Source organism: Debaryomyces fabryi (genome assembly GCF_001447935.2).
Source record: "Debaryomyces fabryi strain CBS 789 chromosome Unknown contig00123, whole genome shotgun sequence".
NCBI classification, from domain to species: Eukaryota; Fungi; Ascomycota; class Pichiomycetes; order Serinales; family Debaryomycetaceae; genus Debaryomyces; species Debaryomyces fabryi.
In genome coordinates, this window is record NW_015385549.1 from 16,961 (window position 1) to 33,204 (window position 16,244).

At 35.0% G+C, this 16,244-nt stretch overlaps 9 protein-coding genes across 9 annotated transcripts; 2 read left to right on the forward strand and 7 right to left on the reverse strand.

Annotated features, from left to right (window-relative positions):
• Window positions 1–1,256: 1,256 nt before the first annotated feature.
• Window positions 1,257–1,802, reverse strand: AC631_04505 (uncharacterized protein; the record flags this gene model as incomplete). The annotated part of the gene is made up of 1 exon (XM_015613334.1): window positions 1,257–1,802. The coding sequence occupies one exon, from the start codon at window positions 1,800–1,802 to the stop codon at window positions 1,257–1,259; it is 546 nt and encodes a 181-aa protein (XP_015465841.1).
• Window positions 1,803–2,104: 302 nt separating this feature from the next.
• AC631_04506 (serine/threonine protein kinase) lies at window positions 2,105–2,887 on the reverse strand (the record flags this gene model as incomplete). The annotated part of the gene is made up of 1 exon (XM_015613335.1): window positions 2,105–2,887. The coding sequence occupies one exon, from the start codon at window positions 2,885–2,887 to the stop codon at window positions 2,105–2,107; it is 783 nt and encodes a 260-aa protein (XP_015465842.1).
• Window positions 2,888–3,046: 159 nt separating this feature from the next.
• Window positions 3,047–5,545, forward strand: AC631_04507 (glucose-induced degradation complex subunit; the record flags this gene model as incomplete). The annotated part of the gene is made up of 1 exon (XM_015613336.1): window positions 3,047–5,545. The coding sequence occupies one exon, from the start codon at window positions 3,047–3,049 to the stop codon at window positions 5,543–5,545; it is 2,499 nt and encodes an 832-aa protein (XP_015465843.1).
• A 54-nt stretch (window positions 5,546–5,599) lies between these two features.
• AC631_04508 (uncharacterized protein) lies at window positions 5,600–6,478 on the reverse strand (the record flags this gene model as incomplete). The annotated part of the gene is made up of 1 exon (XM_015613337.1): window positions 5,600–6,478. The coding sequence occupies one exon, from the start codon at window positions 6,476–6,478 to the stop codon at window positions 5,600–5,602; it is 879 nt and encodes a 292-aa protein (XP_015465844.1).
• Window positions 6,479–6,583: 105 nt separating this feature from the next.
• AC631_04509 (membrane insertase) lies at window positions 6,584–7,609 on the reverse strand (the record flags this gene model as incomplete). Its single annotated transcript, XM_015613338.1, has 1 exon — window positions 6,584–7,609. One exon carries the CDS (start codon window positions 7,607–7,609, stop codon window positions 6,584–6,586), a length of 1,026 nt encoding a protein of 341 aa, XP_015465845.1.
• Window positions 7,610–7,782: 173 nt separating this feature from the next.
• Window positions 7,783–8,121, forward strand: AC631_04510 (transcription elongation factor; the record flags this gene model as incomplete). The annotated part of the gene is made up of 1 exon (XM_015613339.1): window positions 7,783–8,121. One exon carries the CDS (start codon window positions 7,783–7,785, stop codon window positions 8,119–8,121), a length of 339 nt encoding a protein of 112 aa, XP_015465846.1.
• Window positions 8,122–8,240: 119 nt separating this feature from the next.
• AC631_04511 (uncharacterized protein) lies at window positions 8,241–12,143 on the reverse strand (the record flags this gene model as incomplete). The annotated part of the gene is made up of 1 exon (XM_015613340.1): window positions 8,241–12,143. The coding sequence occupies one exon, from the start codon at window positions 12,141–12,143 to the stop codon at window positions 8,241–8,243; it is 3,903 nt and encodes a 1,300-aa protein (XP_015465847.1).
• A 722-nt stretch (window positions 12,144–12,865) lies between these two features.
• Window positions 12,866–14,635, reverse strand: MSM1 (methionine--tRNA ligase; the record flags this gene model as incomplete). Its single annotated transcript, XM_015613341.1, has 1 exon — window positions 12,866–14,635. The coding sequence occupies one exon, from the start codon at window positions 14,633–14,635 to the stop codon at window positions 12,866–12,868; it is 1,770 nt and encodes a 589-aa protein (XP_015465848.1).
• Window positions 14,636–14,859: 224 nt separating this feature from the next.
• Window positions 14,860–15,630, reverse strand: TIP1 (transporter; the record flags this gene model as incomplete). Its single annotated transcript, XM_015613342.1, has 1 exon — window positions 14,860–15,630. One exon carries the CDS (start codon window positions 15,628–15,630, stop codon window positions 14,860–14,862), a length of 771 nt encoding a protein of 256 aa, XP_015465849.1.
• Window positions 15,631–16,244: the final 614 nt, after the last annotated feature.

Sequence of the window (16,244 nt, forward strand, 5' to 3'; positions counted from 1 at the left end):
ACCTATAACAAGGATTATTATATATAAAAGAAGATGCGAAACCCAGGATTTGGGGAAATAATCTCGCTATTTATATTCGCAACGTTATTGGTGATGTTGTAAAAAATTATTAGCTCTTACATAATCGTAACTGTGATAGACTAGCATGAGTCTTAAAGAGAACATGTATAGTGCTAGGTCTTGTTGATGTCTGAATTTCACAGATTAAAATTGGCAATTAGTCGGAGTTTGTAGGTTAAAATGCTTTCTAATCTTACGTGATTGCATTTAATAGCTTTGCATATGAGCATTTCAACAAACAAAGCCATCAGATACGACCGTTGTGCGACTCATAGCGAACATATCACAAGATAATGCTAATTGAGTGTAATGATGAAAAATACACTCCCAAAGAATTCCCAGAGTTACTATGCAAGATAAGTTATCAATAGTTGCCCAAAGAAACGGTCAGAAATTACTACAGCAATGACCGAAAGGAGATTATAGGGAGGTTGACGAGACTACTGGGAAGAATTGCTGGAATGGTGGTGTTATTATGTTAAAAGGAATTAGACGGATTGCATGATCCGTTAAGAGATTACATGATCCGATAAGAGATTACAATGACGAAATCAATGGCGGGGACTTCGAGATTTTGTCAACTATGTAGATCGGGTAAATCAGTAATAGGTTCCAGCGTAGGAGATAAGCGGTAAGCGCGTCACTAGGGAATAATAGCTGCAGGGAATTACGGAGTCATTCAGTCTTGAATGAGGCGCTTTGGACGTGAGAGTGCGCAAAGGGGGGGGGGGGATTCTTCTAGATTGTTAGCGTGGCGCTCGCTCGCTAGGCAACGAACAAGCAGAAGTCAAGGGGATAGTCATAGGTATAATCATGTTTTGCAGCCATTTTGTATTATACAACACAAGAAGAGATGTGACCCTTATTATATGAAACAAAAACGAAAAATAGAACAATAGAAGGAGTTGCAACAATAAAAGGCAATGAGATCTATAAATAGAAGAAATGGAAAACGGTTTACACTTGTATTGATTACAGAAGGAAAAAAGGGGATTTTAGCGTTAGATAAATAGTGTAACTACGGGAAAATAAGGTATAAATGGGATATTAACGAAGGATATAAGCTTGAAACCCTGCGACTACAGATACATATTCTGTTACATTTATATTTACATTTCTATACATAGAATCCGTAATTCATGTCCAATTGGGGACCTTCCAGTGTTGCAGTATATACATCCAAATCGCTAAAACACTTACTTGGCCGACTCGCATTTTTGTCTCACCAACTCATAGAGATGGTCGCTTAAACGAGGTAAACCAGCACCGTTGCACAACCTATACATACTGTTTGGTTCATACGAACCAGGAATAATCTTGCCCTCTTCATTCACATGGACGTATCCAAATATATTATCAACTTCAGGAACACGGCTATAGCTTGGAATTTCCCTAAAATCATATATCGGCATATAGGAATTGGCAAAAGTTCCTGCTTCAACGATGAAAGCAAAATCGTTGTGGACATCCAGGGCAATTTTTGAATGGAGGACTGACAAAAACTCATTATTATCTTCGAAATTAGCAGTATTGACTTTTTCTTCTTTACTGTAGCCTATGGGCAATGCATTTTCTTTTGGTGACAACGAGAACTTAAATTTGCTGTTGGCGATGGAATGTATAAATATATGATCGTTATTGGCATCCTTAGAATAAAATCTGCACAATTGAAAGCTGTGATTAGCCACGGGTATTTGATTTAGGCGCTTGCCATAAGCTGCTCTACTGATCGTTCTTAACATTGTAGTTCCTATAAGTAAGGATTTAGATTGAAGAGAGAGCTCTTCATTTTTCAGTAAATTCCTATATGTATATATACAGGATACTCCAAGTTACTATTACCTACAACGACCTCCTGATAATTGATACGAATACCAGCCTTTTAAGACTAATATTCTCATATGGGTTAATTAGAGCAGATAGAGTAATTATTAATAGATGGTGGTATCAAAAAGAAAAGTAAATTAAGTAAATATATTAAAATATTATATTACACTCCTAAATGTAGCCTCAGTTTTATAATAAGTCTATGATATATCAAGTACTAACCTAACATGCTTCTCTTTCTTCCTCTTAATCTCACGTCATCTAATTTCTTCAACACTTCTACTAATTTCTTTTGGCCCTGTTTGCCGAATTCTTTATGCTTATGAATATCTTCGTAACCTTGTAACAACCACTGATTATACTCCTTAGCATATACAGAATGGGTACTGTTTATAGCCCTCTCCAAAACGTATAGGTCAACAGATTTATCTTCCGCTAAGCCTGAATATGAGGACAATCCAAAATCGATTAATACCGGGTCATCATCATTCAATAAGATATTAGAGGACGTCAAATCCCCATGGATCATTTCGTGCAAGTGTAGTTTTCCAATTAGTTGACCCACTTTGAAACACATCTTCTCTACAGACTCACTTGTACAATTTTGGTTGTTCTTCTCGAGATACCATAACCAATTCTTAAAAGAGCGTACATCTCCATTGGGCAAACTGTCTCCTATATATTCCATCCAAATTATGCCGTTGTTGTAATCTGCCAGAATTATTCTTGGGGAGTTTATACCCAACTTGTTTAACTTGTACATAAACTTTACCTCTCCCACCGTACGGGACTTGGTTATACTACTGTCCACTTTAGGATGTCTATATGGCTTGGATGGTCTATATTTGATAACGTATTTTTCACGGTTTTCTAAGTATGGTTCACTAGAATATGGATGGACATCAGTATAGAAAACTAATGCCTCTGCACCTTGGGATATAACCGTTAATGGAATATTCGGTAAGCACTCTTGTGCTTTCTTTACTATATGATCCGTCATAGTACTTTAACCCCACTACTAGTCCGTATGTTTCCCTTGAAAATTGTAGCCGAAAATTTTGGTAATTTAAATCTCGAATTGAGAATTGCATATTCTTTTATCATTTCTCCTTACACAGATATTGAAAGGTCCAGGTCCCACTAATAATAGTAATATACGATGGATTCATCTGATTTAGCATATATAATACCACCCTACTTACTTAACACATGCTTGGGTTCTAAACTACAGAAAATAATTGCCTCCAAGGATCCACAATTGAGTCTTTCCAATGTAATGTCTACAAAATCATTCAATTACACTAATAAATACAATGATAAGAAAATTCCTAAACACCAATACTCATCGGATCCAATTGTAAACCAGTTAATTAAAGAAAAATTGGTGTATAAGTTGTCCATTATTGGTGTGTTAGGATCGAATCCCATGGAGAACCCAATTGATGATGCATATCTTTTTGAATTATTTGAAATGTTTAAGCATAGATTATTGCATGATGATACGATTGACAATAGAAATGATGATTCAGGGTATGAATCTACTTCAAAATCAAGGAAATCTGTTTTTGATTCTTCAACTGTGGGGGAAACGAATTTTTTGTTTTCTTCGAACAAACGATTGAATAAGGATTATACCAATTTTCCTAATAACACATTGAGGAACTTATTATTGACTTCAAAATTTGACACTTACCATCAATACAGAGTTCCACCTAGTTTTCTTAAATTTAGTGACGGAGAATTCTTCAAATGTCCCTTGCCCTTAGCTTGGTCTCCGCTAGTTCCTAATAATTATTTGCGTTATTTACAAGATGATTTAAACTTGAAAATAAGCAGTGATGACGGATACTCAACTATTTCGTTATCGACTCTTCCTACAGACGATCTGTTAGCAATTGATAGTGTAAATGAATTAATTCCTAAAAAAAAGTACTACAATTTTATCTGTGACAAACCAGTTTCCCCTGCAATTGGTGTATTTTATTATGAAATGGAAGTGAATCAAGAGTGTACGGAATCCACAAACTTTTTGCCTATTCTACAAACTAATGACTCGTCGATTTCACCTAACATTGTCATGAATATTTGTATGGGTTTCACCCGACAATACGTTGACTATGAATCTACCTCAGAATCAAATGGGTCTGCAACTAAAGATTACCTTGATTTAGATAATGTGAAGGATGACATTCTAATTAACGACGAAAATTCTCTTCTCAATTCACTGTTAAATGAGGAAGTCCGTGGAATGATTTGTTGTCAGCCTGGAGAATTCAGAGGAAGTTTTGCTGTGAACTTTGAAGATCTGTCGTTTTATAATTCAATTAAGATATCAGAGGCTACAAGTAGACATGCAGCCTTAAGCATGAATAGAAGATTGTCGTCATTGAATAGACAGAGTACAGATGAAGATAATAGTAAAATTGATATGGGTATCCCGTTCAATACTTATACGTATAGCGAAACACCTGCTAAAAAATCGTATAAAACCGATGTTATCGGCTGTGGAATTAACTTTATTAACAAATCTGTGTTTTTTACATTAAATGGAGTTCTAGTTAAGACAATCTCAAATGAAGATTTGGCATCCAAACAAGTATTAAATGATTATGTAAATTTGTTTTCTGATTATAATCAAGATGACCGTAGTGCAATCTGCCCTATTATTGGTTTTAAAATCCAAGATTTGAAGAATAAAAATTCTAAATTTGATCCAACTACTTTAAAAATAAAGACTAACCTTGGGTTCAAAGAGTTTAAATTTAATATTGAAAACTATGTTACAGAATTTCGCAATGAAAATCAAAAGTTTATGTATTTATCCTTACTTGATAAGATTCAAAATATTAAATCATCAAATATTGAAATTGACTATATAGAAAAGGCATTATTGAATATTGATGATGACTCTAAATTTGTTAATAAATTAATCAAAGGATATCTCAACCATGAAGGATATTTAGAAACATTTAATTCATTCAGTTCGGATTTAAATAATTTATCTACAGAAATCAGTTCAAAGGAAAATTTAGATGAAGAAGCTGATTCGATAGTATTAAAAAAGTCACACGCTTTGAACAGACAAATCATCAAGAACTACATTCTAAAGAACCAATTTGATCTTGCACTTAAATTTATAGCTATGAACTATGCAGATTTATTTGCTCATGACAAAGGAAAAGACATAATATTTGAAGTCAAAAAATTCCAATTTGTTTATCTATTAAAGAAATACCTTGAGGTGAAATTGAATTTAAATAATTATGAATTTGAATTCGAGTTTAACAATAGTGAAAGTGAACTGGAATTATTCCATAAGGCATATGAATATGGAAAATCATTACAAGAGGAATATCAAAGCTATGGAGAGAAGCTAAGATCAATACAGGAAATATCGTCTGCATTTATTGTTAACAGCCAAGAATCTTTGAGAAATCTACCAAAGGTTGATAATTTGCTTTGTAACTATTCAAAAGGCTTATCTCATTTGTCAAATGAAATCAACAATAAAATTTTAGATCATTTAGGATTGAATAAAAGCTCAAACTTGGAGCAGATATTTAATCATGTGGATGATAGGATTAACAACTTGAGCTTGAAATATAACGATGAAAAATTTATGCTAGTAAATCTTGAAAGAGATCATATGGATATATAACTTGAAAGCAGGTCTATTCATTTATATAGATGTATATACATACAGATAATGTCATTATTTTTGTTTCTTCTGTTTCTTAAGGCGTGGCTGCTCCGTATCTTCCCCGGTATCTTTACTTTTCTTCTTTTCGTCGTTCTTATAACTAAATTTAACAAGATCCGTATCGTCGACTTCAAAAGGAACTTTTAGATCTGCCAAGGTATCAATTTTGTGTATATCATACATTTTCAAACTCCATCCACCCTTTTCAAGAATATCCATATTGAGAAAATCGTCATCTTTGTATCTGAATAGAATGTCAAAATATGCTTCCAATAATTCATCTACATATTCTTTCACACTGTATTTAATTTTTGTTTCCGGTCTAAATGGATCAATTACATAATACATAAAGCTCTCGTCACTGAAGAATGGTGGAACTAAGTACTTGTCAATTTTGCATAATAAAGATAAGATCAAACTTGCTGTTGCGGGTCCAACACCCTTCAATTCACATATTTTCTTGAATACTGACCTTATATTTGTTTTATATTGTTTTCGTTTCTCTTCTGAATCGTTCTTCCAAAAATTCTCGACATCCTTGATTTCTTTAATATAATCAAGAAACATGGTAAATCCTGCTTTGGTTACTTCTCTTACTTGATCTGGCGTGTTTGACTTGATTAACTTAGGCAAAATCGGTCTGAATACACCCTTAGCAAGCTTCCAATCCATTAACAATACCAATTCGTCTTTGGTTAACCAGCAATTGCTCTTTTCCTTGAACCGGTTATTTAGTATGGCTGGAAGTTCATCTGTTCTCCATTTGTCGAGTTCTTTCAAAGTGAGCTTATCATTGTTGTATTTTTTAACAGATTGATCAGACAAAGACTCTGTTATGTTATTATAAAGTAGTTCATTGGCTTTTAAAACGTGTTCTACATTCCCTGACATGATAAAGATGATGAATTATTTGAATATAGTAAATAAATTCTACTAGTTGCGCACTTATGCTATATTAATTTCTATTAATATTCTCTCTATATACATGTTCCTATTTTAGCTGTTATTTACAACTGATATAGGCTTATTACTTTGTGACAGAGTCTTGTAACTAATTCTCTTATTTGGTGTGAAACTGATTGGAATCATCAAATCCATGATTATATTTTGAATTAAAGAATAAACCTGCGAACTTAACCAATATAAAGTCAATGCAACAGGAGCATTCAAAGAAATAGCCATCATGAATACAACAGACATTCTTGCTACATTGGACATCGAGTCTGTTAATGTAGGTCTTCCTAAACGCTTTCGAGTGAACCTCAGCAATTCCAATGTTTTAAAGGTCCATTCAACATTACATAACGATACCACACCAAGAACTAAAGGAAATATATGCATTGGATCAAGACTAGTTAAGTCTGTAAACCAGAACAACCCTTCGGTATATAAGCTCAGATCCAATGGCTTATTTGTCAAACTGTCCCATGATGACCAACCACTTAAATCTCTCATCGTCCACGACATACAGACCCACAACGGAATTTGGAATGCTGGCAAAATTATGTTTTTATATAATTGGACATTGTGCTTCTTGAATAACGCTTTTTGTCTTTTTCTAGTCTCTTTAGTTGCAAGCAAAAGTATTTCTTCATATTTCATTGTTGCTACAGGAGATTGTAAATTTACTACATTCTCTATACTCTGATCTCCTTTACTTGATCCTTGGATACTCTCGAATGATTTTTCTGCTTTTCGCTTAGCTGACTGCACCTTCTTTGCAAGATTCAATTTCAACACCGGATTCATGGCACTTACTATTGGTCTCAACTCAGTCTGTTTCTGGATACGCTTTCTCTGAATAATAGCTAATGGCAAAGTCCAAACCGACCTTAGAGCAAATGTAGTAATAGGTATCAAAGCCCACCATGGGATGCCAGAATAGGCATGTACACTCTGTAATGAATCTGTCAACGTAGAAATAATAGCATGAGGATCAACGGAAAAATGTCTAACTTGATTCCTTTGATATATATTTTTTGAAACCCTTAACCCTAAGGGTATTCTGGCTTTTATAAACATCCTCAAGCTTTTCAGTTGTCAGTGATTAAATACTATAATCTGTACCAGTTCTAAAGAGATATTAGTTGAAAAAAAATCCATCATGTGATCAAAATGGTTCATAATCAATTTTCAACATGAAGTTAAAGTAGAGAAGTGATAAATTTGATCAAACAAAAGTCATATAGATCAAGATGTCAGCAAGAAGTGAAAGAGCATGTATGTTATGTGGGATAATTCAGCCATTTAGAAAGTTTGTTGATTTTGGATGTCCAAACTGTGAGAGTGTGTTACATTTCCAAGATAATGAAGATAATCAGGTTCAAGATTGCACATCACCCTCCTTCGAAGGTTTAGTGGCATTAGGAGATGATAACAAAAAGTCATGGGTAGCGAGATGGCTTAGAATTGATTCATTCGTAGCTGGATTATATGCTGTTAAAATAAATGGTAAATTACCACCTCATATTATTGGTGATTTGGCTGATCAAAATATTAGTTATAGACCTAGAGATGGAAGTGCTGAAGATTAAGCTAACCTAAACTTTGGAAAGATCCATGAATTGCTCACTTGTACTATATGTTAATATATTTTATTTCTTTTGGTTATATGTATTTAAATAGTTAAAATATATAAAGTTCACTATTTAATCTAAAGTCCATTAGACATTAATTGACTAAGACTGTTCGCACTTTCAGTCAATTTGCTTACGGTGTTGCCTTTATCCCATGTACTTCTGTCAGCCCAAATAATATCCATAAATCTGGCCATAGCAACTTCCAAGTTCTCAATATTATAACTATCGGTTAATTCGGGCAATATTCTGTTGAAAAAGGTGTCGGCTTCTTCAGGAATAATAAGCTCCCTTGATGGGTCTATGAGTAACTCTTCTTCGGGCTCAGACTCAGATTCGGCATCTGGTTGTTCATTTGCTTGATTCTCTGGATCTTGGAGTATTTTTCCGTTCTCTACTACGGTTGGATCTTGACAATTGACATCTGCTTTTTCTGAAGTTTCAAGATGTTCACTCAATTTCATTTCTATGTCAATACTTCCATCCTGTGTCTGCTTGCTTTCAGCCACATCCACATTGATAGGCACGGCTTCAGAAGCGCCAGTTTCATTGCTTCCGCCATTCAAGCTAGTCAAATTCTGTATATTTTGAAGCTGCTTCTTTCTAAACTCTGCCTCTAGCTTTTGGTGTTCCTTAAGAATTTTTGATTGTTTCTCTACTTCTCTATTTCTCATCTCTTTACAAGCTTTAACAAAATCAGGATTGCAAAAATCATCAATACCAAATTGAGCATTAGTTAACATCTCATTTGCTTTCAATATTCTTTCTCTGTCTCCAGAAGTAATCGAATCTTTGACAATCATCTTGATATCTTTTAAAAATTGCTTAGGCTCTGAGTAGTAGCCATTCCAAAGTCTTTCTTCTATAATATCCAAATCCATATTGTAGTAATATTTCCCAGTAGAAATTTCTTTGATCATATTTTCCTTATCCGGATCGTCAGATTTTACGTACAAAACTTCGTAGTTGTTCAACGGATTTTGCAAGATACTAGGCTCGAATAAGTGGTACAAGAAAGCTTCATCCACCACTGGTTTTCTGAATCGCTTATAACGATTCTTGAATAAATCCATCAACCCTGCTAACTTAATTTTTAATATATTTTTTAACTTAGTATCATCATATTCAATTTGCTTTAATTTCTTCTTGGTAAGAACTTCCGCATTTTCATTCTTAATTGAAGGTACAACCTTTAATGTCTTCAACTTTCGCCTTGGTCTGTTCTCTAAATCATTGACAAATTCGTATGGCTTCATCAATAGGGTATTTTTCAATGTCTTGAAATATTTCAATCTTTCTTTTCGTGATGGGTTATTCAATGCTACGTTATTTGCTGAATTATTGAATCCAAAGATCGACTTAATTTCTGGGTCCAAGTTATCCATACTTGTCTCGGAAACTGCCAATAATAAAACCTTTTCATTGCTCTTAAGGGATCTCAATAATCCATTTAATGTTGCTTGAGCAGTATAAGGAACAACCTTGAACCAAATATCAATATTTGGAATAAATACTATGGATGGTTGGTGTCTTCTCGCTTCAATAAATGCTTGGACAATGCTCAGCTCTGGAGTTCGAGTTGGATCTCCAAACATATTACCCATATCAAGGGATTGTACCTGAAATCCTTCCAAGTAGTTTAATATAGCAGCACTGATGTACTGTTGCCCACTTCCCTGATTGCCACAAATTAATAAATGTGGCTTGCAAATACGTGAATTCTCTAAACTCTTCAACAATTCTTGTTTTGAAAATCCCCCATCGCTATCTTTAGCAGTTGGATCGAGATACAAAGCTTCATCTAGGGTAGTAAGCTTCTTCTTATTTCCTACCGAAATTGAATTAGGAAGTAAATCGTTTAGTTTATCGGTAATTTCGGCGAGCGGCACTTCGAGAAGTGGTTTTAAGTGATTAGGTAATGGAGCAGAACCTGAAGATGTTGACCTTGCACTTGAAGGTACAATCTTTTCGATAGCTCGCATAAAATCTTTTGCGACAACTTTAATCTTCGATGGATCTACTTGCAACTTATCATTTGTCTTATAAATTTGAGGGTACTTTCTTTGAATACTGTTAAGAGCTGCTTCTGTGCAAAGGGCTCTTAAGTCCGCACCTCCATATCCCTTCGTTAATTCAGCAACCTTATTAGTGAACTCTTCAGATAAAGGGGGGGTCCATTTTCTTGTATGAATTTGCAAAATTTCTTTTCTTGCATTAATATCAGGTAATGGAAAATAAAATTCTCTGTCAAACCTCCCTGGTCTTCTCAAAGCAGGGTCAACCGAATCTGGTCTATTCGTAGCACCAATGACAATAACTTGACCTCTGTTATCCATACCATCCATTAAGGCTAATAAAGTAGACACAATACTTGCATGAATTTGTTCTTGTTTAGAGGATCGTACAGGTGCTAAACCATCAATCTCATCGAAGAATATAATTGCCGGTTGTTGATTCTTAGCTTCTTCAAACAATAACCTTAATTGCCTCTCCGCTTCTCCTACCCATTTACTCAAACAATCTGCACCTTTTCTCATAAAGAATGTAATCTTTTGTTGAGATGTAGAACAACTGGCTGCCAAAGCCCTGGCCATTAATGTTTTACCAGTTCCTGGAGGCCCATGAAAAAGCACACCTCTTGGAGGAGTTATACCGAAATTTTGGTACAATTCCGGATAAAGTAGTGGTAGTGCGACCATTTCTTTTAACTGGTTGATGTAGTTATCTAAACCACCTACTACAGAAAAATCAATATTCATATCCACTCCCAAAGGATCAGTATCGCTCAAATTATTTTTCTTTCTATCCTTTGAGTCCGAAGAGCCACCAGTAATCAAATGTGTACCATTATTCGCATTATTTACAGGTTTGCTAATTTTCTTCGATACTGTAGCTTCTCCGTTTATGGGGGCTATTTCATCTTCAGAGGAATCCGAATCACTCACATTCTGGCCAATGGCTGTTAAATTATTGTCATTTGTCATGCCAGGAATTGGAATACCGCCGGGAGGGATATTGGTTCCAAATAATGAAATTACATCGCTTCCGCCGAAAGGACCAGCCGTAGGAAAGAGAATTTTCCTATATTCATTTTTAATGTTTGTTGGCTTGCGACCCCTTCCTCTGGAGAATGGTGGAATTATAGGGCCCGCACTATATGGGTCTGCGTGAGCTTCGTTCGTCATTGGAGGTGGGATAGTATAATCCACTTTATTGTCCCTTTCTCGTAATTTATGCTTCATTGGGGTATTGTTTGGAGAAGAATCATACAATTCATCAATCTCTTTTTGAATGCTATCCTCTTCCTCGGCAGACTCATTTGCTTCATTATCTTCATCCAGGATCACTTTAGCTGAACGACCGCGCCTTCTAGGTTCAACAGATTTTGATCTTGAGCGAAGTCTCCTGCTTCTCTTAGAGCGTTTAGTATACCCATAATTGTTATCTTCATCGTCATCATCTTCTGAAGCTATGAAGTTTTTTTCCTGTAATTTTTCTAAAAAATCGTCCGAGGCTTCACTGGCTGAATCTTGGAAATCAGATTCATCAGAGACCTGTGCCCTTCTGGGTCTTCTCCGTCTCTGAGTTATATTGTCATCATCTTCATCTTCATCATCTTCAACGTATTCTTCTTCATTATCATCTTTAACTTCTTCTGATGCCGATGATACGTTTGCACCTTCAACATCATCAATAGGCTCGTCATTCTGTTCCTCGTCGTTTGTAAATTTGTATCTAGTCCTTCTAGATGTGCTCAAACCTTCTTCATCGGCGCCAGTATTTTCGTCGTTGGGATTATTGTAATTTTTTTCTTCCTCATCTTCATCCTCACCATCTTCTTCATTGTATGAAATTACTCGTCTCGGTCTCTTGGATTCAAATCCATCGCTATTTTCATCATATTCATCTAAATTTTCATCGTGCGATTCATCAAGACTTCCACGCCTATTTCTATTATGTCTATTCCTCTTTCCAGCCATTTGAGCCGTAAATTTAGTAGGATTGTAACGTAAGCTAACAACAAATATCTTGGAAACTGAGAATCAGAAGAATTTTGAACTAACCAATAATTTTATAAAATCTTAGTTAAATTGTGCAACCAAATATATTTCCGCTATACAGCTAATCAGTGGTTGATATTATAACGTGTTGTTAACTATCTATAATAATATTCAATTGATTGTTTGGAACTAAATATCGTAAGAATTGTATACGGTGGTTTCATTTGTTAGTTCGCGTCGCGGGTTACATAACCAGAAAATTTTCCATTAATCACGGCCTTTTACCTTGTAAACATTAATCATCATTCTACACAGATGATCGATGTATAAAGGTATTATATGGCACGAACTATTAGTATTTTCACGTAAGATTTGGCTAGTATCCTTTGAAAGATGTTTGAAAAAAAAAAAAGATTTTTAAATGAAACTAACTACTCGAATTGAAAAATGTTATCTATGTGATCTATCTATCCGCATAATTTGCAGCCATTTCTAAAATATGCTTGACGTGATGCTTAACTATGGCCAGATAGGCCATGGTTACGTCTTAGTCTGAAGACGTACTGAGAAGATATCGATTCGTAAAAGCCGTGATTATCTGCAGGACGTATATATTTAAGGCCCATGGGGATAATATACAGTGATAGTCTATACGGTTTTTTCTAAATAGTGTAGTATTTACAAGTAGTATCACATCAAATTCAATCAAGTGATCTTATTGGGATCCTCTGGATGGGGATTTTATGTTTCTTTGAATTTGCATCTTCGCCATATGTCAAATCTGACCCTATGGATGTGAAATGCAAAGTTCTATTCGTTGGCGAAACCGCCAACCTGTCTAATATTTTTGAGGAAAGTTTGGGTATTATTGGATTAATTAAGACTGAGCAGATCCTGGAGGTTTCAGCGGCCATGAAAACATAATAATTTTGAATGGTTTTGTAGATTTCCTTGTCTCCGTCGCTTACGGTATCAGATTTGATAGACTTGGTATAAAGCCATGGTTGGCCTAGTTGAAAGAGCTGGTTAGCTTTCTCTAAAGGTATCCACCATTTCTGGATAGCTCTCATATGGTCGAAGGAAGACATGCTCAGATCCATTGATTCATAAAGATGGTTGAGGGTATCTGACAACTCGTTCTTCAAAGCGATAATTTGTTTAGACTCGATTGTCCTATCATTGTTGAGACAATGGTCGGCTATCAAAGCATCTATATTGTCAAACTTTCCTTCTTTGAATGAATTGATACTGTCTAATATATTAAATGCATTACCTCCGCAACGTGTAATTAAATTAGCATACTTGCCGATGAGATTCTCTCTGGTCAAGTAGAAATGCTGTTCACTATAGTTACAGTCAGAATCAATATTAGAATATTCTGTCAAAAAGAATCTTAATGCGTCCTCCCCGTAGTATTCGAGAGTGTCGAGTGGGTCCACAACATTTCCCAAACTTTTACTCATTTTGAAACCATCACATAGCCAGTGGGAATGTACCACAACTTGGCGTGGTAATTCAATTCCAGCAGCCATCAAGAATATTGGCCAATAAATACAATGAAACCTTATAATATCCTTGCCAATGATGTGAGTAGCAGGCCACATATTTCCGATTTCAGTTTGATACTTCTCATTAACGATTGGAAATTTTTCTGGAAATCCACAGGCCGTTAGGTAATTGAGCAAAGCATCGAACCAAACATATATTTTCTGACTGGAGTCATCAGGTACCTCAATTCCCCATGTAAGCCTAGAAGAAGGTCTAGACACTGATAAGTCGGTTAACTTATATTCTTTTAATTCTCTAAGTAATTCAGTATACTTCGATTTCGGTTTAATAAAATCTGGGTTTGACTCAAGAAACGAAATTAGTTTATCTTGGAAATGAGATAGTTTAAAAAAATAATTAGTCTCTTCTTGATATATTACTTCGTTCTTAGTTTCTTTTGAAATCATTTTCTTTTTGCCAGTATTAGAATCCACTATTTCCTCAATTTGAGTTTCAGGATAAAAGGTTTCATCACTGATAGCATACCAACCACTATGTGAACCTTCGTATAGAAACCCTTTTTCTTGCATCACTTTCCAGAAATATTGTACTGTTTTTACATGATCTTCGTCAGTGGTTCTTATAAATCTGTCATATTCAATATTAACCCTTTGGCCTAAATTCTTGAAATTTGTAGATACCTGATCAGTCAATTCTTTGGGAGGTATGCCTAGTTTCTCGGCCGCTGCTTGTATCTTTAACCCGTGTTCATCTGTACCTGTAAGAAAATACGACAGCTTATTTGGGTCTAACTTTTCCCAACGATTTCTTGTATCACATAGGAGCATGGAGTATAAATGGCCCAAATGTGGGCGAGCATTTACATAAAAGATAGGTGAGGTGATATAAAAAGGTTTAACAGTAGTACTATTCAACCTCTTAGCCATAAGCATACGCAATGGCTTTACAAACCTTGGTGACATTCCTGATAAATATTTAAAATCAACAATATACATTAAAGTTATCAAATAAATAATTTTCAGTCCGATCAAAAATGATCCGAGAAGAATTTGAGATCGAGTGACAAACCTTTCAATTTATAGGTTCATCACTATTTACACACTACAGTGAACGGTCAAATGGTAAATACTCTTTGAGTTATAAATATTAATATACAATGATCTTATAAAGAAAAACTTTCAAAATATTAAAGATCAGTCTTTTCAACGAAAATGGCCATTAATGCAAAGACGGTGTAGAACATAGCTAATGGATAAGCAATTAATGGTCTTACATTGTGCAATTTTAAAACAGCAACAAAGAAACCAGAAGCCGAATAAGTACACCAGAATACGGCAAAAGCACTAAATATATACCCCAATAAATTATCCAAGGAAACAAACACGCCTATAACACTTACAAGCACTAATGGTAATAAACAATACCCAATAACCGAAGCAGATCTAATCAAATCAATCGTAACATCATCACTCATTAATTTGAATAAATAGTGCAAACTAATTATACCAAATAATCCAACCCCATAAATATATCCGAACTGAACCTTTCCTGCCAATAACAACAATGTACCAAATAATAATACAAAAAGAATGGGGCCAGCCAAGTCAGAATCTGCCATTATGTCTGATGTAATATTTCTATTCATTGGGTTCAACACAGCCAATGTCTTCATTTTGATATGTTGGAAGTTGATTCCGACTTCCTCCAATAAGGGAGGCTCATTAGGGTAGCCAGAGGTTCCGAATGCTGCAACTAATCCTGGTGTTAATTCACCAGCTCCCATAACTCCACTAACGTCGATATTTGCTCCGAACCCAGAATCCATAGCCCCCATTGATGGCGTTGATCCTGACATCATATTATCTGCTCCAGCTGCTTGTCCGTAGGTGCTTGAGTAATTGGATTGGTAAAATTGCATATTTTGCGGGTTGTTCACTTGCTGTTGATAATACGCCATGTCTAATAGTATTCTTTCAATAAATTAACGTCGTATTTTAGATTACCTTCACAAAATTTATAAGCTAATATTAAAACTCAACTCCACGTAGAAAATATGTCTATAAACTCTTAAATTGATGATGATGCAAGTCTAATTTCAGCTGAAGAAAGCTTGAACAAACTCTACAATAGTGCTGTTGGGAGTTTTCAACTGAATCGCAGTGAAATAATCGTGGTCGTGTAAAGTACTACTAGCAGTCAAAATTCTGGCCATACTACCTAGACCTTACATTAGTATCTGTTGTTTCTACATACCATCCCAGTCTAATTGATAATACTAGAAGTGTTTCCTGAGATGCAGCCCGGTTAAACGAAATAATCTTAGAAAGCTTTAAACATTCTTTGATGTAGACTCTCCAGCCTGATTCTTGATCCGTTCTTGATTTCTACTACTTAATTATTTCGTACATGATCTACGTCTGTCAAAAAACGTAATATAGCATTTGTTAGAATGTAATCACAAAGTCTTATACTGCTGAAAATTAACTCATAACATAAATCTAGTCAAAATATATCGTATGGGCACAAATTATCCGTTACAAAGACTGCTATAGTTATCATTGCGCAAATTTT